The 27,391-nt window shown below is 44.1% G+C and overlaps 1 protein-coding gene across 1 annotated transcript; it reads right to left on the reverse strand.

Annotated features, from left to right (window-relative positions):
* Window positions 1-3,267: 3,267 nt before the first annotated feature.
* TNFAIP6 (TNF alpha induced protein 6) lies at window positions 3,268-27,391 on the reverse strand. Its single transcript, XM_015410233.1, has 6 exons — window positions 27,241-27,391; window positions 13,000-13,137; window positions 11,084-11,245; window positions 7,661-7,889; window positions 5,220-5,260; window positions 3,268-3,442 (listed from the first exon to the last, which is right to left on the reverse strand). Exons 1-6 carry the CDS (start codon window positions 27,332-27,334, stop codon window positions 3,282-3,284), a joined length of 825 nt encoding a protein of 274 aa, XP_015265719.1. The 5' UTR covers window positions 27,335-27,391; the 3' UTR covers window positions 3,268-3,281.

The raw sequence follows: 27,391 nt of genomic DNA on the forward strand, positions 1-27,391 counted from the left end.
CACAAGTTGGCTCAGTGTTTTTTAAAGGGGCTGTCCAGTGTTTTTCCCTCTACACCCTGTATTGTCCCACAGTGGTCATTGCCCTTAGTGTTAGCCAGACTGATGAAACCACCCTTTGAGCCTCTAGCCTCCTGATCCTTAGCTTTACTCCCAAGGAAGATAGCATTTTTAGTGACCATTATCTCAGCCAGAAGAGTCACTGAACTGGCAGCACTCAGGGTTGATACTCTTTTCTGAAGATATTCAGTGAGCGAGTCATATTAAACCAAGTCTAGACTTCCTGCCTAAGGTCATCTCCAAATTTCACCTAGCGCAGGAAATTGTCTTACCAGTATTTCCCCCCGCTCAGATCTTGGAAGGAGAAAAGGCCCTTGACGTTAGGAGGGCCCTCCTTTACTATATAGATAGAACCAAACTATTTCATGAAAACAATGCACTGTTTATTTGTTATTGCGGCCCCAAGAAGGGCAAAGCTGCTTCAGCCCAGACCATGTCCAGATGGGTAGTTGCTGCCATCCATTCCTGATACATGGCATCCAGAGAGCCATGTCTGCTCGATGTGAAAGCACACTCCACCTGAGCTCAGGTCGTCGGCTGCATTTCATCCAGTTCCCTTGCAGGATATCTGCAAGGCAGCAGCCCGGTTGACAGAGGACACATTTGTGAAGCACTACACTTTAGACCTTCAGGTGAGGAAAGAAGTAGATGTGGGCAAGATTATTCTACAGGTGCTGTTCTAGTGAGAGACCTCGCTAATGGTCCCAATGTGGGGCTGCATGAGAAGACGGAAGTGAAAACAGTTGCACTTACCTGTAACTGTTGTTGTAATGATTTAAAGTTGTATGTGTGTGTTTCTTTAAATGTTGGTAAGTTTCAGAAGAGGGAGGGGAGTGAGTGAGGTGATTGGTTGGTGACTGAGAGTGTATGGGTAGAGCTAAGAAAAGTGGAGAGAGAGAGAGAAAGCAGCTGTTAACAGTCAGTAGAAGTTAGTCAGCATTTAACGGTCAACAGAAAAGTTCAGTCTTCTGAATCCAGCAAAGCGCTGTGAAAAGCACTAGGATTCTGGAGAAGAAAGTAGTAATACTTATAGAGGACATTTTAGTGACGAGAGAGAGTAAAATCATAATATTGTCAAAGTATTATAAAAGTGTGCTAGAAAGAAACTGACAGAAACCTGAGTTTAAGGAAAGAGAAAGATTTAAAATATTTAAAGCAATATATATCAAAGTTTGGACAAAGTACATTCTGACGAGAAAGGCTTTGATAAAGTGGAGTGATTGTGAAGTGAAAGAGTAAAAAGAGTGTGACAACTTAGACAGAGGTTATTAAGATCCACAGTTTTATTTACAGAAGAAATAAGTTGCTAAACATCCTGAAACCAATATGCTTCTTGTACAAATAAAGCTTTATTTTGTTTTATGAAAACCTGGAGTCATATGTTAGTAAAATATTAAGAGTCACATTCTCAGGACCACATAGTCCAATGAAGGGGCCTTAGAGCTTGGGCACAATACTGTGGGAAACGTTAATTAATAAGACGAATTAAATTCATGGTGACAGTGTCACATACCCAGAGAGAGAAAAATAACAAGAAAGTTAGAAAGACACCATATCCAACTACAACTAAAAGAGAGTAGTTGTGACAGTTGTTCACTGATGTCTTCTGTGCAGACACACATTCTCTACCTCCTGCCCTGCTGTGAGCTCTCACAGGGCCTATTGTGCCATGGAAGGAGACTTGCTGCGGCTTGGCAGGAACTGAGGGAAGGAGGTGCCTGCTGACAGAGCATGTGACACATTGGGTGCGTTCAGACGCGCCGTTTCAGCCGGCATAAACTGTACTGGTTGGAACTGGTGCAGTTTATGCCGGCTGAAACGTGATCACGCTTACTTCCCTCACAGCGGAGCCCATCGCTGTATGCCCGTTCACATGCTGTGGGCGTCGGCGTTTTTGTTTTTTAAAAAAACCACCTCAATTTGAGCATGCGCATAGGCAGCCATCCACAGAATGGCGATCTATGCGCATGCTCAAAACACCCCATATTACATTTAAAGTTTAAAGGTAAGGACTTACCTTTAAAGTTTAAAGCCCAAACTGGCCTCCCTGAAGTCCCGGACTCCTCCGGAAAGTTAAACTAAGGTCCTTTCCTTTTTTAAAAAAACAAATGCCGGGGCGAAGTTTTGCCCAAGCGCATATCGGCAACCTAAAAAAAAAAATGGCAGGCGAAAATCGGAAGCCTCGGGCTTCCGAACGGAAGTGGCTAGACACCGGTGGAGAGCGGTCACAGCCGTTGCACTCAGGATACCACCACTTGGGGACCTAGTGGCAGAGTACAACGGTTTAAAGGGCTTTGCAACGGTTAGGGACGGAAAGCAGATGTTCTACGTGTGAACGCCGGTAAGTACACCGATTGCAACCGGCACCTATACCATTGCAAATGCCACGTCTGAACGCACCCATTGGGTGGGAATCCCACACATGTGCTGGTTCCAAAAGGGGCGGGATGCCCCCCTTTGGAATTTTCGAGCTAGAAAAAAAAGGTCCCACAGCCAGCCTGTGCAAGCGTAGTCCCAATGTGTGTCTGCACAGAAGACATCGATGAACAACAGTTACAGGTAAGTGCAACTCTGTTTTATTATAGAATCTGCAATTAACATGTTTCGTCATAACTTTCTGGCTCAAAGAGATCATCATTACATACAAAGTAGCTATCAAATGCAACTCTGAAGCAAAAAAAGATTATTTATTTGCTCAGTCACTTGGCCCCTGACATTTTAAAAATGAAAACATGAAAAGGATGTAACAAAAAGAAGGCTTTTCCCACTGGGGAGAAAGGTGCAAAAGGAGGAGGAGTCAAGAGAAGACCTGCTGGATGATGGGAATATTCAGACGGGGCGTTTGCTGCAGCTGCAGATCTCGTGAAGAGAAGAGTGGGAAGAGATGACAGGCAGGCGATCATAGGGAGAGGAATCCACTGGGGATTCAGTGGCAATTTCAATGACTGCAGGACATGGATGAGAGACACCTTCCATAGTCATAGATCAAGATGGGTAGCCGTCCTAGTCTGTCTGTACCAGCAGAAAAGAGCAAGAGTCCAGTAGCACCTTAAAGACTAACAAAATATGTGGCAGGGTAGGAGCTTTCATGATGAAGAACTGAGCAGTGACTCACGAAAGCTCATACCCTGCCACACATTTTGTTAGTCTTCCATCGTCAGACATTCCAGGCCATTCCCTCCCCCCCCCCCCCCCCCCCCCGCCGCCTTCATATCAATGTTCTTTCACATAATTCCAAATTTTCCAGCTAAATAATTTGTGTTGCTCTGGGTAGTTGCATTTTTCCCAGCACTCTTTTTTGGTGTGTCTAAAGCAACATATTTAATCTGAAAGCCTCCTGCCGTCACAGAAGCATCTGACAAAAATTTCAGCGTCATGACATTGCCTAGAGAGAGAAAGAAATGAGATTATCATCGAGAGGCAAAATTAGCTCTTCCTTCTCACTGTTCAATCTTTCATTTTTGTGCTTAGGTGTAAAACAAACGCTTCCTTAGGAACAGTCTTATTGTGATGACTGTATAACTTTAAATATTGGAGCTAACAGTTCTGAATGGGGATAGGTTGGTGGTCCCTTAGCATTTGGGATGCAGTGGCTAATGCAGGCAGGGAGCCATGGAAAGAGCAGCTAAAACGCTTAATGTATAGATGTTTAATATAGAAATAAAACCCTTCCCTATGAAGTGCTTGTATTCATATTAGTGAAGTCTGAATGGTAACATGACACATTACCAGGAATGTACATGAAGATTCTTTAAAGGCTAATAAGCAAAAAGGTGAAAAGTTTGTAAGATTTTCAAAATACACTCAAGGCTTTCAGCATATCAACAGTATGAACCATGACTGGTTTTATTTATTTATTTGCTTATTTCTGTCTTTCTCATGAGACTCAGGGAGGATGACGCAGTGTAAATCAAAGCCCTCACGGGACATCCAACAAGCAATGTAATAGGATTAGGATTGTGGAAATCTGAAACAAAGTTGAAACAACCCAGAGAACACTGGAGATTATTATTGAATGAGCATGGTAAGAAACAATTTAGCTGTTCCCTCACAGAACTCCAGTTCCCAAAGATCTCTGTTGAAAAAGTATGTTAAACTGCTAAACTAGTTGGCAGAATATCACCATACCGATAATCTACGTATCAGGTCCAGCGAATTCCCAGCTTCTATTTTCCCCCAAAAAATGTAAGTCTCTGTCCCCACTTGTTGTGGTGATATGCTTTTCTCCTTGTTCTTTTAAAAATATGGAAGCTGGGAATTCACTGAGCTTGACACACAGGTTCCTATAAAGTTTTATCGATGTAACAATGTTCAGTCAATAAAAAAGCCCCCTGCTGGTGGAGAGGGCAGAAAGTGGCCAACATCGTGACAGGGGGCAGGGTAAATGGCTGCAGGGGGTAGCCATGTTGGTCTGCAGTAAAACAGTTAGATTCTAGTCCAGTAGCACCTTAGAGACCAGCAAGCGTTTCAGGGTATAGGCTTTTGAGGGTCAAAGCTCCCTTTGTCAGACACAAGTAGAAGTAACTCATATGTGAGTGAGAAAATGCAAACTTTCCCACTCACACGGCAGCCATCCAGGCTTTACTGCGATCTTTCCTAAAATTTGGCAGGAAAGCAGTTTTGAAAAAGAGTAGAGAAAAGTCAGGGAGACCCCAGGAGGTGCACAAATTCACCACTATGCTATGGTGAAGCAGGTAAAAAACCTGTTTCCCAACAACATTGAACCCGCGGTAGATAACCTGTGTGAAAATGGTCTCTCTCCCTATCCTTATCACTTGTTAAGGACTGGTGCAAATATTGTGTTGTCTACTTCAGTTCAGCAACACTTGACCTCATGTTCGATTACCCTACTTTTTGTTGATGTGAATAGGGTGGTGTCAAAGTTTCAAACCGCTGCTCAGCATGTGAAGTGTGCTAAGAAACTTTAATAACACTCCAGCCACTGGGTCAAAACAAACCTGCTATGATAAGTTGTATAGGTTGTATGAAGTCTGAAATTCATCATTCCCAGTTTTTGGTAGTGAACAATGATATCTACAAAACCTGGGCCTCCAGTCAAGTCAATAAATATCATGTTTCTGTCTGTAGAGCTATTTCAGAGACATTTGTTGAAACCCTAGTTGTAGTGTTGTCTATTATGTGTTTGGGTATGTAGTACTTACCTGTGCTAACAACTGGATCTGGTAGTTCCTCTCCACAGTATCTGAAAAAGATGACAAATGATTTTTTAGTCAAATGCTAATACGGCTGCCAAGTGGGGGCGGGGGGGGGGTAAACCCCCGCTTTGGAGGCCCGATTTCCGCCGCCGCGGAATTGGGCCCCGGGGGAAAACCCACCCCAGCGTGCGCGTCACCAGGAAGTGACGTGGGCACGCCGAGCATGCTGGGGGCGGGGCCACGGCCATACAAGGGAAAACTCTATGGTTTTCCCTTGTATGGCTGTGGCCCCGCCCCCAGCGTGCCTGGCGTCCTCCCGTCACTTCCGGGTGACGTGTGTGCAGCGCCCGCGCTTCACGCACGCGCGCACGCACAAAACGAGCATAGGGCGAAAATACACTTGGCAACCCTAAATGCTAATAAGCCAGAATGGAATGACATATGGACTACAGAGGCTACCTTGGATTGGATCTCAATATGCAAAGGCAGGCGATTTTGCTCCCCCCACCCCCGCATCTGGGCAGGCCTCTGACTCCGCCCTATGCTCTTCCTTGGAATCTTCTGTTCCTCAGGAGCAGAAGGGGGGCATTTTAGACTCTAGTGGGTGGGAGGAAACTGGGAAATCAGACTCTAGAAATGGAAATCCTTCTGTCTCCAGATATTTTAGGTGAGATCCGTGCATTTGTCTTAATCCACCAGACACGAGGCTGATTTTTATATAGATTTCCACCTGTTATGTATTGACATGTCTGGACACATAGCACTAAGGAAGCCATGCGGTCTAGCGCACCCTCAGGATTTGGAACAATAGCCGACTTGGATCCTAGTGCAGACCAATAGGGTTGTCCGGATCCTAAGGTTGACCTATGATGGACTCTTACACTGTAAATAGCCTATCATGGGAGTGGGATATGTGTGTTGGGTGTCGTCTGCTGTATGGATAAAAGCAGGGTTCGAACCCGGCTAGTTTGTCTTTAGTTGAGCTGAACTCCACTAATAAATATGAGCTGATCATTTGCTACGCGTCTGAACCCAGTACATTATGCCACCGAACTATAATGAAGTTATGTTATATTATGTTACCACTCTAGTGTGAGAATCTGCTTTCACATAATTGGATTTCATGCTGCACTGGTAATTTCGTGAGGGGGGCCAAGAATGTCATAGATGTATCCTATTTCATTTCTATATAAAGATGTGGCCTTGGAATTAATCATGTGCAAGGACCTCCATGCTACATCGGTAACGAACAGGTTGATCTGATTTCTGAATTGATCTGAAATTTGTATTCAATGTATTTGTCATATTTTGACAAAATATTATCGGACTCATGGAACAGGAGTTAATGTGAGGAAAGAAAAGAGGCAATGTGCAACACTCAGCCTGGAAAACAGCTTCTTTTAAAAAAAAAAAAAAGTGGTGGGGATTTTTACCTTCTTTTAATTTGCACTTTCTAGGAGAGAGATCTGTATGATAGCTAGGAAGGAACCTGGTTACCTGAAGAGAAATTAGGACCTAAAAATATATGCCTCTGGGTGAGAGACAGAGAATTGCAAATGGATGGCAGATAAAACCCTGGGAAAAGGAGAGGATCATTAACATTAATTTAATGTTAATTTGGCTTTTGTTAATAAATATGCAATTACTGCTTAAAGTCTCTGAGACTGGGTGGCTTTTAGAAAAAATCCCAATAAATGAAACCACACATGGGCCAGCATCCAATGGAGCATTTCAGCAAATGGAAGGATCGCTGCCTGAGGGGTGTGATTTTCTCACCTCCCCCTTCCTATTGCAGTCGTCTCAAAATGCTAACACGAAGCATAGCATTTTAGGGAGTATCTTGGGCTAAAGCAGAAGGCTGGAGGCGAGAAAGTCCTAATTTGTGGGAAGAAATCCTTCCATCCACAAAAATGCTCTGTTGGGTCCAACCCAAGTTCCGTCTCTGATCCTGTGGTGTAGGGGATGCAACCATTGGCTTCAGAGCCAAATGTGGCTTAGCAGAGAATCCAATATGGCACTTTAAAAATGAAAACAAAATCTTGATGTTGAGGTTTATCCAAAGGGAAGGTCATAGAATAAACTGTCTGTGTGTGAAAGGAATGGCTTCCTAGAGATACTTTAGAGAAAGGGAGATGACAAAGGTGAACTAATGCCAGCAATCCAAATGTGAACCATGCACAGATTTATGCCATTGCGCTAAAACTATTGCACAGGGCATGCCTGTGTAGATTTACTACTAACTGTGTGACCTTGTGTGTGCCACTTCCTAATAATGGGCTTCCGACTTGGGCTACCGAAACCTGGTGTTAATTATCTGCAAAGTTAAGCTATTTTCAGTAATACTGTCTTATACTGGTTCTTACTTGATCTCTTGCTCTTTGATTATATGAGTCTGCTGAGGCCTGCTGTGGTGTGTAGTATGTTAAGATACAAAAAATACTATTTACCTGCCCACAAAGCCATTGACATCATCGTAGCTGTCATAGATTTCTAAGTAATCAGACATGCATGACGTATCCTCTTCGAGGTCAAAGTCAATGAACTGAATTTGAACCCGCTGTCCATACTTCACTCTTATATGCCAGTAACAGATCTGATCATTTTCGTACTCATTTGGGTAGCCAGGGGTTTTAAAGATATGTTGTGAATTTGTGAAGACTCCACCACAATCTTTTCCTAGTAGGAGAGAATAAAAAAGAATCAGGTACAGATGTTGAATGAGGCTCTTAAGAGAGGGTTTGGGGGAGGGCTATACATTTTCCATTCTCAAAAGGGAACAGAATAACCTACATCTGGCATTTCATTCAGAGTAAGTGCCTTCCCTGTAACATATATTTAGGTTCAGCTTGTTAACCGAAACAGGAGATAAACTGGCATGGAGGATATATATGACATTCTATGCAGTATAGACCAGCCTGTGTAATTGAAGCTTATTTTTTAAAAAAATGATTTTGGGGATGGGAATTATGGGTCAGAGAAACGGTAAAGCTCTCCCTAGCCATCATTTCTTTGTTTGATAAATCACATTCCCTGAATGGCTCATCTATATAAACAGTATTTGCTCTAGAAAAACACCTCCCTAGCAGTGTCATGGCACTGTGTTTGTTCCCAGCATGCATCTGGTAATCCACAGGAGATGGGAATCTGCATTCAGCTATGATGTTTGCAAACCAGGGTGTTCGCTATGAAAGAGCTGAATGAAGCTGCTGAAGCTGCTGAAAATGAGGGTGTTGAGATTGCTTCTGGGTTAGCAGGTGTTGTGAAAGACCTTTCCCGACTCAGATCCTGGAGAGCCACTGCAAGTCGAAGTAGAGAATGCTGAGCTAGTTGGAACAGTGGTTTTACTTTAATCTAAGGTAGTTTCATATGTAGCCAGTGTAGTGTAGTGGCCATAGTGTCAGACTAGGATCTGAGGCCTAGGATTGAATCCCCACTCTTCCGTGGAAGCTTGCTGAGGGACCTAGGGCCTATGTCACAGGGTTGCTGTGAGGATAAAATGGGGAGAAACCACTTTGGGTCCCCACTGGGGAGAATAAATAAAATAAAATAACCCCATATTCATTTAAAGATCCCCCCCCTTTGTACTTTCCATGTTCTTCATCTATCACAAAACCCTCTAAGAATAACAATGATCTCCCCTATGAAGCTCTGCCTCCACCTCAGAAATGGAACAACTTTGCCAACAACATTATTTACAAAATATGAAGACATTTCCTCAGAACAGGAGGAACACATGTTAGCCACCCATTATAAGCAGCTTAGTTTAATTTATGCTGCTTACCACCCAAACAATACATTTGGAAACCATTTAACCCTCTCAAAGGATATGGCCAAAACAGAAGAGGGAGGCTGATTTACTGGATTCTAAGAACTATCTGTGGCCTCTCCCATTTTGCCTTGTGTGTTCAACATCTGTGAAGAGTTTTCCACCCTGAAAGGCCACTCAGTTAAATACGCAGGCAAAGCTACACAGCTGTTCATCTTGAATCCTTATTGTTTACTACAGAGTAGCATTCCTTCCACCTCCTTTCACACAGCGTAAGGCATTATATTAAAGCACTGATTACAAAATGAAGCAAAAAAAAGAGAGCTCCATTCCTTCCCAGGACTGGAAAAGTACAACATATTGAACAATGCCGTTTCTATGTGGGACTACTGGAATATATCACACTTCATGGAAGACGTCTATTCCTGAAAATACAAAACAACACCAGCGGGTGTAAGATAGACTTCTATATATCTGTATATGTGTTACATGGCTGTTACATGTTAGGTCACTTCTATGTATTTTGAGACTAGCTTATGTGTCTGTGTATGTATACGTGTACCATTTGGGAATGTCCTATAAGGCAGTACAAGCATCTTGCATACATTTTTTAAGCACAGGCTGTACATAATTCACCTCCAACAGTATCTTCAGTAGACACTAGAGTTTTGCACCTTGTTATTCTATTGGTAAAACACATAGGATGATATGTGATAATTTCTTCTTTTCCACTGCCTTTCCCTTTTGCCTTGACTGTGTAACCACTGCTCTGTATCTGCCATGGATAACATGGGATAACTCTCGGAGTTCCCTCTATTCAGGCTGAGACCTGCTGAATAACAGGAGTAATTAGCAGGCGAAGCACGGAGGCCCTCGAGTCTAGAAATCAGCAACCGGAGTTGATTCCAGCAGTTTTGGAATTGGCTACGTTACCTTCGGAGAGGAAAGGCTTGGAATCAGCCCAGTATGCTTTGCCATTACTGAACTCTGGGACCCGCTCTGATGCGGCCTTGGAACTCAGCCTGCCTGCGCAGCAGCTGTTTTTGTACTATTCCTTCTCCAAAAGCAAATGGCCAAATAAATAATTGTTCACAATGGCTTCATCGGTCTCCAGTGTTCACTGGAAACTGGCCCCATGAAGTCTGCCCTAAACTTTCCATCACTGGGGGACAAGAACGGGAAACAAAGCTGTACATTAATGACACAAATACTACTGGCAAACCAGCCTATCAACTCTGGTCTTGAGTTCTTACTTGATTGTAAACTCTCCTTTAATTATGTATCTGCTGGGCAACCTGTGGTGCCTCACTGTGCCTCGGGATACAGCCACGTATCACAGCCCATGTTGTTCTCCCCTTCTTTCTCACAGCAGATCGCTCACTGTGTGTTGTTCTGTTAACATGCCTTTTTTCCCACAGGCTATGGGGAAATGCACAGTGTAATTAATATAGGATCCATTCCTACACATTAGGGGGGAGAGAGACATAGCATACCAGTTTGGGTAGTAGCTCCATGTCATATCTAGTTCTATCCACAGAGAATTTGTTCATATGAACATATCTTCCCCCCAGCTTCAAAAGATCACCAGTTTCCAGGGTGTTTCTGGGCACAATTCAGTATACTTGTTGTGACTGACAAAGAGCTAAGCACCATGTCCTAGTTATCCTATATGAACTTGCCCAGTTCCCAGCCAGGTCCATGTGCCCCAGCTTTTGAAGTAGATAGGACCCTAGGATAGGATCTTGTCTTCAGTGGTGCTGCAATTGCTGAGTAACCAGCTGTGATTCTCTTGTGTTATCTTTTGAGCCTAGTCTTTCAACACTTATTTTGATTTTAATGCTTCTGGCTTGTTTCAATAAAAATTCTTATGTGAATTGAATTAAGAGTCTTTGTGCCCTTATGTTCTTAATGCTCTTATTATACTATGTTTTATGTTATGTTCTTATATTTTTTAATTGTTGTATCATTTTCTTAAGAGGCCTCTTTCTTAGGGGAAACATATACATTTTCTAAACAGATAAGATATGAATGTGAGAAGGCATTCTTGCTTCTGGCCCTAGGTAAAGAGATATGGCCCTAAGGGACGTATCTGTTGTGCACATACCGTTAGGGTTATAACAGTAAGCATCCCATCTCTCGCTTCTGTTAAGTCGAAAGCCGTAATCAACAATCCCAATCCTTCCAAAGCCACAGTTGCTTCCAGGTTTAACAATGGGATACCCAACTCTTCCCTTAGCCAGCCAACCAGCAGCACACATATGAAAACCTGAAGGATGAAAGGCAGCGTCAAAGTGGTCCAATATGGGCTAAGAAAGAAATATTGTGCTTGGACCAACAACTCTTGTTCTTGTTGCCAAAAACATAATTGTTGCCCAGTTATTTTAAATTGAATTTCTGCCTTAGGCATGGAGAACGTTATATGTTTGGTTCATAAATTTTTAACATTGTCATCTTTTGTCATTTACAACACAAGTGGTATTTTCCCTCTGAAGCGAATAAAAGACAATGAAAGACACATGTTCACTAGCAATGCAATTCTAAGCAGCACTACACCCTTCTAAACATAGTGATTTCCATGGACACAGAAAAGTATAACTCTGTGAAGGATTGCACTGTAAAGCTTCTAACTACAGACCTATCACTTGCACTCTTGGCTTATAAAACACTACTAAAGGGAATTTTGTTGATTTCCCTCTCTACAGAACAGAAATCGTCTACAGTCGTATATACACCAAGTCTCAAGGAGTGCTGTGAAACTTACACCTGCAAAGGATTAGACTGTCAATAATATGGATCTTAGCACCACCTTTTAACCTTGGTGTAGTTCTTGTTCCCACAGAGGAAATCTTTGCACTTCTCCCCCCCCCCAATGCTCTTCTGCATCTTATCCTCAGATGTGGACATGCTTCCTCTGCATTAATACTGCTAACTACTGTGTTTGCCATGCACACAAAAATCTGTGGTATCATGTGTGATGCAGGAAAATCATCCAGCTATTATTTGCATCAGCACTATACTTTTCACCTTACTTCAGACTACAGTGCTGACTGCATGCTGATACACTTATGGATGTTTGGGATATATTCTGTGGTCAGTCACAAATGAACGAGTAGTGCTCTAAATGTTGGAAAGTTGTACAGCATATTAAACTGATAATTTTCTGTGTAGATGAGTTAGCAAAACACACACTGCTGGCCCTTTATCAACAAGTTTTGCAATTTATCATTTGGTTGGTTATTATAGTAAACCAATTGCACGTCTCTATTTCTCTTAATGCCCTGACCCAGATAACCCAGGCTAGCCTGATCTCACCAGATCTCAGACGCTAAGCAGGACTGGCCCTGGTTCATATAGGATAGGAGACCACTGAGGACGTCCAGAGTCACCACACAGAAGCAGGAAATGGCAAACCACCTCTGAACATCTCTTGCCTTGAAAACCCTATGGGGTCACCATAGGTCACCTGTGATTTGATGGCACTTTCCACCGCCACATTTCTCTTAATGCAGAAAACCCCCACATATTTTGCTGAAGCATTTACAGTTCCTAAGGCTGTCTTTGAGAGCTGGATCCATGCATTAGTCATGCTGAGAAATGTGGATTAAAAATTTCTTATAATCTGGTTACTGCTATGTAGAACATCAACAGTGCAGTCCTAAGCAGAGTTATACCCTACTGTGTTTGCATTGCAGTGTTTGTTCCATAGGTATTAAGACTAAACTGGTTTGAATCCATGTAACTAGATTCATTGTTTTCTTAAGATTTTTCATCCATACTGCTGAGAAGTAACTTTTTGTAATAAACAGGATCATTGGCAGAGATGGATTTTGAACAAATGGAGAACAGATGAATGAACGAGGGGTGGGGGAGAGAGCTCTGTCTTTGAGAGATCCACGGTGCACAAAGTTTGTGGTGTGACAATTAAAGGGCACAACATTCTGTTGCACAGCCTTTCCCCCTATTGCAATGGTGTTTGCACTGGAAAATTCCCAATTCATTCCATATATTGTTATTTCATACCTATTTTTCTTGCGGCTTCGAGCTGCTGGAATGTTGCCAGATGCCCCCCTTCATATTCACACACTGCTTTTGCCTCTGCATAGGTGAGCTGGTATTTTCCATTTCTTCCTTCTCTGTGATATACTCCAGCTGCTCGCTCTGCGAATGAAAAACAAAAGTTTTGATGAATCTTTTCTTTTTTGCTCTCAAAGACAAAGATTTGAAGACGTCATTAGACTTTTCATTGCCACCAGTAGTTATTGGCTTCTTGGTCAAGTGTGAACAGAAGCATTCAGTCAATGGTTTCATGCCCTAGAAAGATCTATCCCTTCCAAGATCTTTCCCTTCCAAGGGTCTTTCATGCTGTTGCTGAATGATTGAAACCAATTACTCTGAAGGCAGTAGCACTCCTAGAATGGAGAAAGTAATCATTCTGAAGGATCCATAGGAAACTATTTACATATCCATCCCCTCAAAAATACTCTTCTTAGACAGCATCACAGTGTGGGGGGGTTTACACTTGGTAGGTAATCCATGCTCATATGAACCTGTTGGGCATGTCAGTGGGTGAAAGCTGCTCATGGTCTGTTAACAACTAGGAACAAATATTTTAGCATTGAGAGATGACCTCAGGGTTTGTCTACATTACGAATTGTCTGCATTACAAATGTAGACTAGTTTGAAGCCTATTTCAGAGGCTTAGGGGATGATTGGGAGCCACATGGTGCAGCAACCTTGCTGAAGCTCCCTCTTCACACATTACAAGATACATCGTTTCGGTCTAGGTCTCCGCCCTGTATCAGATATAAAACAGACATAACCTGCACACATGTGAGTTGCGGGTTCTCCTCAATTTGTGCATATGTGGTCCCGAATTAGAATTAGGATCATGGTGCACTTAGAGAAGGCGCTTCAGTCTTCAGCCTTGTGTCATTTTTCCAGTCCCAGGGTGTGATATTTTGGGAAACACTTGTGTTCCCTGGAATACATGTGGGGTTCTCCAACAGTCCTAATAGCCCCCACCACCACCAGTACAATAGGAACTTAGTACAGGTAGGATGATGGGTCTGTTCAGTGGCTGGATGGAAGACCTGCTGGGAATCCCGTGTGTATCATCTTGAGTTCCATGGTGGAAGAATGGTGGGATATAAACGCCAGAAATATATAACTTTCAAGGAACCTTGAGAATCAAAGAAACTCAGAAACTATAGTTCTAGGAAGGGGCATGGATTTTTAACAGATAATTTTACCAGCACCCTCATAAAAATGTATAGTTCTTAAATATTTTCGAGGAAAGCCAACACAATTAAAGCATATTCAAATGTTTCAAACATGGCACTTGAGTGCTGTTGAGAAATTATACCATGGTACTTGAGCTGCGGTGGCTCAAGTGGTTAAGATGCTGAACTGCAGGCTGTGGAAGGTTGGTAGTTCAGCAGTTCGAGACCGGAGTGTGCCGCATGACGGAGTGCGCTCCCGTCTCTAGTTCCAGCTCCTGTCAACCTAGCAGTTCGAAAGCAAGAAATTGCAAGTAGATAAATAGGTACCACTTCGGTGGGAAGGTAACAGCGTTCCGTGCGCCTTGGTTTTTAGTCATGCCGGCCACATGACCACGGAAACGTCTTCGGACGGCGCTGGCTCTTCGGCTTTGAAACGGAGATGAGCACCGCAACCCTAGAGTCGGACTCGACTGGCTTTCGAGCAAGGGAACCTTTACCTTTACCTTACTTTACCAGTTACTACAGAGTTCCTTGACTTGGGTAGTCTTCCTCACTCATGTCAGCTGGTTGTTTCATTATGATATCTATACCTATTTCCCCATCACCCAAGTGGAAGTTACCACTTTATCCCTTCTTCTCCATGCTTTATTAAGTGTTGGTTCTATGGACCCCAAAGGGTTGCTGTTGCATTTCACCCTCAGGCTGCCCCCGGGTTTTCTACCCAGTCTCTGTCTCACTAGGCTCTGTACCTGTTCCCTCTGTTTGAAGATTTCTCAAATTGTACAGAGGTTCCCTGGGTCAGGAAGAGAAAAAATAGGCCAGAGAACAGCAGGAGATATTTGGTGTTTCACCAAAGAGGAGTCTACATCTGTGACATCCCTACCATTTGTGTTCCCTACAGAATCAGTCCTGAAGATTTGAAGTATGACCCTTTAGTGCTGGGCACTACAGGACATTCCACTGACTGTAAGGCTAGCAAATTGTCACAAAAGGATGGGAAACAAAGCGATTGTTAACAATGGTTAATGTGCTCAGGGTGATTGTTTGCCGGACATTCAATACAGTCTTATTTACCTGGATGGTCTAGAGAACAGTCACAACTATTAGATAGCAGCTGATATTATGCATGTCTTCTTGGAAGAAAGTCCCATCGAATTCAGAGGAACATTCTCATATAAGAACATAGAACTGCATCCTAAACTGAATAACTAGGAATTTTGGACATTTGCAGTGCTGTCCTGAGCAAACTTACATCCTTCTAAGCACATTTACTCCAGTGGATCTTGAAGTCTGCTTTGGATGAAGTAATAATGAGGGCGTAGTTACTTAAAATTAGCATTTTATTCTTACATATTTAATTGCGATTACTGAGTAATAGCAATGACATAGAGATATCTTGTGAACAGCTTGCATAAGATCAATATTCCCTGCCTGGACCCCCATGAGGATGGAACAACAGGGTGTTAAAAGCTTCTTTTGGCAGATGAGTGAGGATATTGTGCTTTTCCATGTTCTTACAGTCTTCCAACTTGGCTAACATTGTTTCCAAAATGCTCTTCGTTTGGATAAAACAGGCAGTGGCATTATGTAAAGAGGCGGGAAGTGTGATCTCTCCTGGCTGCAGAAAACATTATGCTAACAAATTAAAACTGATGAGCCAGTAAATGTTCTAAGAAGGGGCACTTGAAGCTGTTGAGTCACAGAGGTTAAACAGAAATAGACCTCATCTAAATTTTGGAGGGGGATCATTGGGAAACCCATGTCAAAGTGTGATATATATATGTATATATGTGTGTGTGTGTGTGTGTGTGTGTGTAGCGTGTGTGTGTATGCAAATCTTTAAATAGTTTAACAAATGATACTATAGCTAGGACCCAAAAAAAAACCCCACTGGGCAGCTTTAACAAGCTGAATATGATAAAAGGAGTACCCTCAGTGTCATAGAGATGCCATTCCCCAGTTGGGAAAACAAGCAAGGAGAAGGTTGCCAATAATAGAAATTTAGAATTTTGTATGTCTGGTTGATTCCCCAGTTGGGGACAGGGGATCCCCATTTTTTGGAGCTCCTGCCCACCGCCGGCCAGCTGGCTGGCAGGGAGAAATTCCACCCCCCAGCTTGATGTACTGACATCACACGGAAGTGACGTCATCACATTGGTGATGTCGCATGGCATGGGGGGTACACAGTGTAACTGACATACTGCTTCTCAGAGGGAGGAAGGAAGAGGCCTCAGCCAGATATAATGTCACAGAGTCCACCCTCCAAAGCTGCTATTTTCTCCAGGGGAACAGATCTCTATTGTTTAGAGTTCAGTTGTAATTCTGGGGTAGGGTTACCAACCTCCAGGTGGGGTCTGGAGAGCTCCTGCTTTTAAAATTGATCTCCAGCTGACAGAGATCAGCTCCCCTGGAGCAAATGGCTGCTTTGAAGGGTGGACTCTATGGCATTGGACCATGCTGAGGCACCTCCCTTCCCCAAACCCCACCCTCTTCTGGATCCACCCCCAAAATCTCCAGGTATTTTCCAACCCAGACCTGGCAACCCTATTCTGGGGGATCTAGGCCTGGCAGCACCCTCTACCCTAGGCCTGGCAGCACCCTCTTGGTGACTTGATACCATCTGACTTTCATGATTCTAGGCCTGGCTGCTTGCTACTGTTCAACAGCAGCCACCGTATGAAAGCCAGTGAGGTTCCAGGCATTTTCATTTGGTCCTTAATCTTATCTGGTATATTCAGAGACATTCACATTAGCAATGAAGTATCCATACACAAATTTTGGCACCCTTTCCCCTATCAGACATTGTTTTCCCTGCATTTTTCCCTGCCATGCCTCTGGAGGACTTTTTAAAAAATGGTAATTGTGATAACACTATAGCATTATAGTGCTGGAGCATAATAGCTCTATAACAATTACTAGGTTTTTTTTAAAGCCCTCAAAATACCACTGGTGGTACAGCAGAGAAAATAATGACCACAAGGGCGACAGAAGGAAAATGGCATTGATTCGGTAAACAGTTCTCAGAAAATTAACTTCAAAGGGACTTAACACTTCTTTCTCTCTCTTTTTTAACAGATGCTGCAACAGCTGAGTTAAAGTTAAGTTCTGCTAAATTTTAGGGAAGACAAGATGTGCTTCTTAAAGTTGACAGTGGAATTTTATTTGGAATTGCTAAATAAACTGCAACAGCTTTTGTCTTTGTGAAACATGTTGTGGGTGGTCTAGATGTACTGAGAGAAATCAGAAATGTCAGTTTCTTTCATTGGCTTGTAAAAATTAATTTGCCTGTACTGATGAAACTTCTGCATCTGTACATCATCTTTCGCTGGTTCCACATGGAGTATTTTGAGCTTCCAAACTGGAGCTCACCCCACCCCTGCAGCATCTACAGGACATGGTGCTGTTATCCTCTTTGTCTCAGGTTTTTTGTGCCCTGCATACTCTATCCAAATCTTCCTTACTTCAGTCCTCTTGGTAAGAATGAAGGCCAAGTGCATTATCATGTGGTCTGAACACGAAAGGGTGCAATTACAACGATTCTGCCCACACTGGTGCCATTTTCTTGCAGTCAGACTCTTGCAGCCATCATTTCCCTCACTGTGCAAGTGAAGGGCTTTTTTTAAAAAAAGTCAGCCATTGCTATAGTGCTACAGCAACGACTGATTTGTAAGTCCTCAAAAAGCAGCCCCCCTGACCTGACCTGACCTGGATGGCCCAGGCTATCCTGATCTTGGAAGCGCAACAGGGTTGGCCCTGGTTAGTATTTGAATGGGATGCCACCAAGGAATTCCAGGGTCACCCTGCCGAGGAAGGCAGTGATAAACCACCTCTGTTAGCCTTGAAAACCCTATAGGGTCAACCAGGGGTCATTTCGTAGAAAAAGAGCTGCAGGAGCTCATTAGCATAACTTATTAGCATATGCCACACCCCCTGACATCACTGGAATTGTGCACCAGCCCCTCTGACAGGCAGAAGCACCTAGGATCCATTCTTTCCCCCCTCTCCCTTCCCTTCGCCTTCAAGTCGGGTGAAGGAAAAGGGGAGGGGGAGAAGAGTTGGGGGAGCCAGAATTACCTCTCGCGTGTGAGGTGGAATTTGCCCCTACAAGTCCAAGGCCGCCACCCCGGGGCTCAGGGAGGCAAAAGAACGTTTCCCCCCCCCCCCTCCCCGCGGGCGCTGCCGCTGCCACGGAGAACAGTGGTAAGAACAGCGGCGGCAGCCATAACTTTTTAAAGAGCCCCTAAGGAGGGCTCGGGGCGCCAGAATGACCGAGAGGTGGAATTTGCCCCTACGAGTCCAAGGCCACCACCCCAGGGCTCAGGGAGGCAAAAGAACGTTCACCCCCCCTGCAGGCGCAGCAGCTGCTGCCGAGAACAGCGCCGAGAAAAGCGGTGGTGGCCATAACTTTTTAAAGAGCCCCTAAGGAGGGCTGGGGGAGCCAGAATGACCTCTCGCGTGTGATGTCCGAGCGGCAACGCCGGTCAGACATCACACGTGAGAGGTGGAATTTGCCCCTACGAGTCCAAGGCCACCACCCCGGGGCTCAGGGAGGGAAAAACGTTTCGTGCCCCCCCCCCCCGTGGGCGCCGCAGCTGCCGTGGAGAACAGCACAGAGAAAAGCGCGGAGGCCATAACTTTTTAAGGAGCCCCGAAGGAGAGCTGGGGGAGCCAGAATGACCTCTTGCGTGTGAGGTGGAATTTGTCCCTACGAGTCTCACACGTGAGAGGTGGAATTTGCCCCTACGAGTCCAAGGCCACCACCCTGGGGCTCAGGGAGGCAAAAGAACGTTTCGCCCTGCCCCCCTGCGGGAGCCGCCGCTGCCGCCGAGAACAGCGCCGAGAACAGCGGTGGCAGCCATAACTTTTTAAAGACTGGAGGAAGGCTTCAAATTTTGCTCAGTGGAGTGATAGGACTGGAGCAATGCTCCTGTTACAAAAATTCTGCTTTGTGAGCTACTGGCAAAGTTGTGATTTGCTGCTGCATAAATCAGTTTGCTCTGGAGCCATCCTTCCTGAACTAAGACAAAAATGCATGAGCTGGAGGCTAAAAAACTGTGAGCTAGCTCACACTAACTCAGCGTACAGGGAACACTGGACAGGAGTAAGATCCACACTGTTATGGTTTGGGCAAGAGATTTCTTTTCTTTGCTATCAAGTCACAGCTGACTTATGGCAACCCAGTGGGATTTTCAAGGCAAGAGACGTTCAGAGGTGGTTTGCCATTGCCTGCCTCTGGGTCACAACCCTGGTATTCCTTGCTGGTCTCTCTTCCAAATGCTGACCAGGGCCAACCCTGCTTTGCTTTGGAGATCTGATGAGATCAGGCTAGTCTGGGCTATCCAGGTCAGGGCAAGATATCTGCCATAAAAAGCTCCATGCGATTAGCCACTTGTGTAAAATGCTGGTTGGGCTGAGTTGAACCTCAGCCAGATGCAAATGAAGGAATTTTCTTGTGTGGTTACAGTTGGCCCTGCTGGCAAAGGCAATGTCTAGTGTACAAAGAAGAGAAGAAGACCCCGCCAGGGCAGGAAGAAGACATTTAGGTAGGGTAGTGAGGTTAGCACCTTCTCTCCTGTTAAGTGCCATGCCTTGTCTGTCTTCGGATTGCTACTCTTAGGGCAATTTCCCCCTTCTTCTCAGGAGTGCCACACTTAGCCTTACCCTCTCTCTCAGCTACAGAGGTAGTTAGGAACCTATCTCTGTCTCTCCTCTTACCTGCCAAGTATGTTAATTCCTAAATACTCCTTTATCTACTCTTTAATCAGGTTGTGTATCCTTGCTGTGTTAATTACTCTGCCAACAGGCCCAAATGACACAGGCACTGTTTCACACCTTTTGCTAGATGACTATGGGCGATTCTGCATCTAGCATTTGCTCCACCTTTTCTCATCTGGGAGGGAAAAGTGCAGCTCAAAACCACATCCAAATACCTTGGGGCAACTCCGTACTGACTGCAGTCACCCCTGAATGTCCATAAAACAGCCATAAATCTATGCAGATGGTACAACAAAATCCTATGATCAAAGAATCCGAAAGTGGCATGGAGTGTGGAAGCAACAATAAAACTCAGTAATCAAAGGAAGCGAAAGCAGCATGCAATGCAGAGGGGAATTTCTGTTCCAATGTGGGTTTTGTAAAACAACAGAGGGAAAACCCAATGCAGAACCAGCCTACAAGTACCATACTAAGCAGAGTTTTACCCATTAATGTCCATTGAAGTCAATGAGGTTAGAAAGGTACATGTTTAAGATTACCCTACAAATACAGTAGTATTATAATGTATGAGTTCTCACTAGTAACTCTCCTGGTAGGATACTCTGTGACCTAGATCTGAGTAGTTAAAGTGATGAGGTTTCCAAACTTTTAAAAGACAAATAATATCCTAATTCTTGCTCTGTTTCTGTGTTTGAATGTTGCCAGAGTGAGGCCTGCTCTTCCTCTTCCCAAAATGTCTTTTGCCCACCATAGGCCCCGGTCACACAAGAGGTTTTGCCCTGCAAGAGGGATGGATCGGGGGCGCAGCAAATGGGCGCAATCACACTGCAACATCTGGGAAGCGTCCCCGATCCGTCCCTTCAGCCCAAAAACGCACATTAAAAAAAACCCTAGGAAAGAGTACTACCAACCTGAAATGCCGCAGCAAGCGCGGCCATGGGATCGCCAACGCGCCCGTCTTCAGCAGCATTTGAGGCTCCCGGCCCAACTGCGCATGCGCACACATGCGCAGCCGGCTGCCTTGCTCTCTCTTCCGTCTCTCCCCCCCCCCCCTGATCGTGCCGGGGAGCAACTGCATGGCAGCTCAGGGGATCTGTCTGATCCCACCGCGGCGCGTCTCTTTTGGTGCGGCTATAAAAAGCCGCACTTTTGCTGCGCCAATTTTCCCCGTGTGACCGGGGCCATAGATAAGCAGAACCAAAAATAACTTTGAGGTACAGCTCAAGTGAACATTGTATATCTGGGGGAATCCAAATATTTTGGGAAGACTACAGCAATACAGGATCCCCTCCTAAAGAGCACCTACAGAATTACCTAACATCGATTGCTAATGTGAACTGAGGTAAAATTTTACTACCTCCTTCTTTCTTCAGACTTTGTAATTGCCACCATCTTCTCATCCTGAAGCCAAATCTGTGGTCTCCATTAGTCTTAATTTTGAGCCTCTGTATACTGCAAGGGAACCTTTACTTTATACTGCACTGAGACTACATTCTCTAATCTGGGAGAACTCTAATCTGGGAAAACCAGGTTTGATTCCCCACTCCTCCACATGCAGCGACTGGTGTGACCTTGGGTCAGTCATAAATTTTTTCAGAGGTGTTCGCTCAAGGGCAGTTCTTCAGAGAGCTCTCTCAGCCCCACCTACTTCACAGGGTGTCTGTTGTGGGGAGGGGGAGGGAAAGGATATTGTAAGCACCTCTGAGACTAGTGTTTATTTGCCTTCCTGGTAAATAGTCATACTAGGAACTCTCTTTTCATTTCCGCTCATACCCTTTAACTGCTAAAGGTAGGTTACACGTTAACTATTTGGTATATGCTGCTCCTAAGCCAGTCTGGTTCCCTGAGCTGCATTTACTGAGTATCCTTCTTTCATGAATGTATATTACCCACATATATTACTATCTGGAAACCTCTACACATTTTAGGTACTATTTGCTGTGTCATGGACTTGAGTTATTTGCATCTGTGTATATGCAAACTCAGTGCATATTTATAGAAGTTTTTTTAATCCAGGCATAACCCCTTCCAACTGAGAAATGGGGGGGGGGGGTATCACTGGCACTAAAGAGCAGGAGAGTCCTAGATGGATGTGATTATGTCCCCTCAAATAGCCAAGAGCTGGCTCTGAGGAAATCATTCTCCCAGAGAGTCTTGGAAGAAGCACTTCTCAAATGTTCCATGAAGATCCAAAGCCATCTGTCTGCTTAGGAATGTTTATGCTTGCATGTAGAACAACCATAAAAAAGGGATTATTACTTGGACAGTGAGACTTTCATGACTGAAATTCAGACTTGATCTTATCTAGAACCTCAAAGATATGACCTTTAGAAATACATGAAAGCTAGTCTAGCATACATCCTCTCAAAGCTTAAATTGGGGTTTAGTTGGTTTGTTTATTTGGATTTGGTTATTCCAGTTAAGAAAGTAATGTTCAGTCCACTTCTTTGGCCAAACAGTACTTTCTTAAATAGGGATGAGAGGTGGGTTCCAGAGAGCCAGTTTGGTGTAGTGGTTAATCTGGAGAACTGGGTTTGATTCCCCACTCCTCCACATGCAGCCAGTTGGGTGACCTTGGGTCAGTCAAAGTTTTCTCAGAGCTGTTCTAACAGAGCTGTTCTCTCAAGAGCAGTTCTCTCAGAGCTCTCTCAGCCCTACCTACTTCACAGGATGTCTGTTGTGGGGAGAGGAAGGGAAGGAGAAAGTAAGCTGCTCTGAGACTCCAAGTGAAGGGTGGGATATAAATCCATTCTTTTCTTCTTCTTTTTTAGAAGAAATATCTAGCTCTTGAATAAATATCTAGCTCTTGAACAAATACATTAGCTAGTGAACAAATACACTCCACACACAAGCAGTGCAACAGTGCCATAACAATTTTTTTTAAAGAGAAGCTGCTCAAGGGGGCAATTTGAAGGAACCCCAAAGAAACCCCTTCTCATGGAGCTTTCTTAAAAAGAAAAAAACCCTTCAGTAGAGCTCTGCTTTGCATATTAGTACGTCTAAAACTAGCCCTAAAATAAGGATCAGTGGTAGGGTTCTGAGGGCCAAGTCTCAAGTATATGCTATGCTTGTTCATTTCTGAAGTTTTATACCATTTGCGTACTTTATTATCTTTTGAAAAAGGCTCAGTGCCAAACCAGATGAAATGCTATATCCAGAAATCTCTGCATTTTGAAAAATGCAGGTATCAGGTACCCAATTTGGATTGGGACTGCTGTGTGATGGAAGTGGTGGAGGTGATGATGGTTAGGGTTGCCAGGCAATATCTGCTCATTGACGGGAGAGTTGTGGGGAGGCAGTGTCCCAGGAGAAGTGATGTGGGCAGCTGTAGCCATTGCTAGAAACTCCGTGGTAAGATTACCACGGAGTTTCTGGTGATTGCTAGAGCTACCCTTGTCGCTTCTGGGTAGCTCTAGGAATAGCCAGGAACTCTATGGTCAGAACTTTCCGTAAGTAGCTGAAGCATTATTATTTTTTTCACCCCAGGATGATTGTGCCCTGCTTTGTCCCCAGTTTCCACCTGCAACTCACTTTAGCGTCAGTGGGCAAGGGCTGCAATTGCCTGGAGGTCTCCCATCATAAGCAGGCATAAAGGAACTCTAGTGATGGTGGGGTTAAGCTTTATCCCCATACCATTTCCCATTCTAAAACAGCTCCATGGAGCTTCTATTTGCCCTGTTTTAATAGCTCTCCATGAGACCATTATGCAGTGGAAATCTGAGCAGGAGGGCTACTCCCTGTGGGGAGCGGTGGCACAGAGGATTTATCCTCTGGTTAACATCTGAACTGAACAGAGTTGCTGTCAGTTCTAGCCCGCGCTGGTGTGAGCTACCAGCCTTGTCCCCAGCTCGCCGTCCACCCAGCGGTTCGAAAGCTTCAGTGAGTAGGTAAAATGGGTACCACTCCTTAGAGAGGGTGGGCACACAAAACCCCCATAGGGGAGGTGTTAGCTGGCGAATGGAACGTCCACCTTGTAAACTCGGAAGCCTGATAAAAAGACCTCTTCGGCATTAAGAAGCCTGTAATGGGCAACCCGGCCAGGCGGTGGCAGTGCGGCGCTATGATTCAAAGCAGCCCAGGAAGAACCAACGTCATCAAGCCAAGCCAAAAAGTGAATGCCTCCAGAACACGTCTGAAGCCTACAGCTGAACAAAAATCCCCATCGGCTGCAAAATGTGTGCGATTTAAAAGAATTATATGTTGTCCTCCCTTACCCCTATGAAATTGTTAGTCCCTTGTTTGAAACCGTGTAACTGTAAATCGCCACAATCCTGATCAGAATTAAGCCATGAGCACCTAGTAACTATGTTTTTTAAAAATGCTGGGAACTCTGGATAAAGAAATCTCAGAGTTTTGTCTGGATTGATTTGGTGCACGCTGTTCTAAAAAGCTCACCTGGTTAACTCTCAGACATAGACGATGAGGTTCTTGATTCAAATCCTGTCATCTCTGACACAACAGACCTGGCCTAAGCCAAGTGACCCCTCCAGGGCTGCCAGCCCTGCAGGGGCCACTTGGCTCAGCTTACTCCAGGGCTGTGTTAAGATCCCATTTCTTTGTTAAGATCCCACTTCATCCAGAAAAGTTTGAAGCCTTCCTCTGGCTTCAGGCACCTTCCTCTGAGACAAGCAGCTTTTCCTGTGATGGAAGAAATGCTTAAGTTGCTTAAGCTTCTTAGCATGGAGGAAGTTTGCTGGTTTGCTAGTAGGAGCTGTAGGATACAGGTCACTGTAATTTGGAATCGTTAATGGTTTAACACTGTAGTCAGATGAAAGGGTTTTTTTCTGTCGTTTTATTGTCGACTGCTCTCTCTCTCTCTCTCTCTCTCTCTCTCTCTCTCTCTCTCTCTGACCCTGGTCTAGGTTTAAATGTTGTTGTATAGGGAGGTAAAGCCAAGCCTCAATTTGGCAAAATTATTTACAATTTTTAAAATCCCTAGACTATGATTGTTTTTCTTCCCCTTGTTTCCTGTATGTTAATGACCTTATTACATATCAATTCACTTGTTTATTTTTAGTCTAGGCCAACCAGCCAGCACGAGATAGAACAGAGATATTGTTATTGGCTACATTAAATGTGAGACGTGCTACCCAAGGTTTCTGCAATCTTTCCCAATGCCTCTGCAGAGTACATAGTAGAGAAAGTTCATTCACCATCTTTTGATGTTATTCGTTAACAGCAGGAACATCAAATCTTCCTTTCTTGATCCAAAAGCAAGCTGACTGAACCTTTTCATCTGAAGCTCAATCTATATTTTATTATGGGAAAGTTTCTCCCATGCCTGTCCAATATTTCTTTCTTTACTTCATTTATACCCCACCTTTCTCAGAGCTGCTTACATCATTCTCCTCTTCTCTGTTTTTTTCTTGCAACAACCCTATAAGATTATGCTGAGTGTGTGGGCTTTTCCGCATTGTCATTTTTGTCACTCGTTTGTCCCTATTGCTTCAGACTATTCCACCCCCCCCCCAATGTGTTTTGCTCTCTCTAGTAGTCCCAGAAGGAGCAAAACACATGTGGAAAATGGGGGGACGACCCAAAGCAACAGGGACAAAGGAGTGACAAAAATGCTATGTGACTGGCCCTAGGTCGTCCATCAAATCCATGGTAGAACAGAGGTCTGAACCACTAAACACTAAACAATACTGCCTCTCATATCTTTGTTCGGCAGTGCTTGATAAGAATTTTAACACAGATTGCTAAATAGTGGGGTTGCCTGTGGCCATCACTGGTCCAGCAGGCCAGAAGCAGCATGACCAAGGTAACAGACCGTGCTATGCAGCCCATTTGCATTGTATCCCAAATTTAGAAGTGATTAGAGCATCATGGACATGGATCAAGTTCCTAAGGTGTCCTAATGATAAATTATATTATCCCTGATTTGGAGAGCATGGTCAATGCGGGTATAATATTGGCTCCCTGCGATCGTAGGTTTGCAAACAGGGAGCCAGACTTGGGGCCATAGTTTTCTTTCTTCTTAGATCCGGGCTGTGCCCACACATCATTAGATATTGCAGAGAAAGAAGACCCCGTGCCCTTGGGAAATGAAACAGTTGGAAGGGGAAAGAGGGCTTGTTTTTCACTGGTAAAGTTTCACCAAAGGGGAGGCACCAAGGACATCAGCCTTTGGGTCAGTGTCCTGGAAAGCAACAAGGGCAATTATAGTACAACACAGTTATACCCTTCTAAGTCCATTGAAGTCAGTGGGCTTAGAAAGGTGTAATTCTTCTTAGGATGCTAATTGCTAATGTTAAGGTTCTATTCTTTTAAGGTTTTGTTTTGTAGACTGCCCTGAAGCTCTTATGATCAAAAGGTAGGGTGAAAATATTTCAGACACAAATAAATAAAAACATCTATGGTTTGTACCCATCATCTGAAGGAACAGCTAATGAAACATGAGTCAAACGTATATTGTTCTGTGTTGTACAGAGAACACAAGGAAAGCTTTCTGTGCATAAATCCTTAATCCACAGGCCAGTTTAGAAGTTAGGGAAGATGCTGGTGAACAGTGCTGTCAAGGCATAGCTGAGTTATGTTGACCCCCTTGGGTTTTCAAGACAAGAGATGCTCAGAGCGGGTTTGCCATTGCATTCCTCTGCATAGCAACCCTTGAGTTCCTCGGAGGTCTCCCATCCAAGTACAAACCAGGGTCTACCATGCTTAGCTTTCAGCATCTGACAAGATCAGCCTTACTGGGGCTATCTAGATCAGGCCCCCAGTCCACATCATTGACTACTGCAATGATGTCGGCCGGGGTGGGTAGATGTACACTAAGATATCATAATATGGGATAAGTGGTATTGCGCAGTAGGGGGAGGCATGCTGTTTTTTGGGTGGCAGCCCCAAATGTACCTCTGTGCCCGGGTCTGCCTGTAAAGGCCGTTACCAAGGCTCATCAGTAGAATTCTGCCACTCTGAAACATCGCCCAACCATGTCTTTAACAATGCATATTTTCCAAACTTTAAAAAAAAAACCCAAGGAATTTCACATATATGAATGGCACATATCCTGTGCAGCTGTTTCTTTTTAGGTTCTTACCCTCTTCCATCTCTTGAGATCTAGCTTTCATTTCACCACAAGTTATCAGATAGTATAATTTCCGCTTCTCATATCTCACAGGCATTCTTTCACATAAATAAAAAGCTCCATATTTTTTAAAAAAGTAAAATTAAGAGCATTAGGAGAAACCATGTAATCATTCTTCATTCAGTTAAAATCACAGGAAGGTGCTGCCTTTAAGACACAGGCATTTTTGTGGCAATATAACAAAGAACGGCTATTTCTGCAGCCTAGAGAGAATTATGTCAATGTAAAGTACTCTCTTACCTAACCAAATCGAATTGTGCAGCACTCCGTCCTTGAACCCCCAGCCAGGAGCTCTCTCCCACAGCAAGGCGAATAAAAAAGGGAACACAATCATGTCTTCTGTTGGAGCTTTTCCACAGTCACTGTTGAAGTGGCTTGGAAAAGCCCTGCG

This window comes from Gekko japonicus, unplaced genomic scaffold (genome assembly GCF_001447785.1).
Source record: "Gekko japonicus isolate JY-2015 unplaced genomic scaffold, Gekko_japonicus_V1.1 scaffold1167, whole genome shotgun sequence".
NCBI classification, from domain to species: Eukaryota; Metazoa; Chordata; class Lepidosauria; order Squamata; family Gekkonidae; genus Gekko; species Gekko japonicus.

Excerpts from the sequence above, each read along its gene's own strand:
- TNFAIP6 (XM_015410233.1), bottom strand. The coding sequence starts at position 27,334 with ATGATTGTGTTCCCTTTTTTATTCGCCTTGCTGTGGGAGAGAGCTCCT. Across the intron at positions 11,246-12,999 it reads CGAAGCCGCAAGAAAAATAG|GTTTTCATATGTGTGCTGCT; the intron begins GTATGAAATAAC and ends TTCATCCTTCAG. Across the intron at positions 5,261-7,660 it reads GTCAATGGCTTTGTGGGCAG|ATACTGTGGAGAGGAACTAC; the intron begins GTAAATAGTATT and ends CATCTTTTTCAG.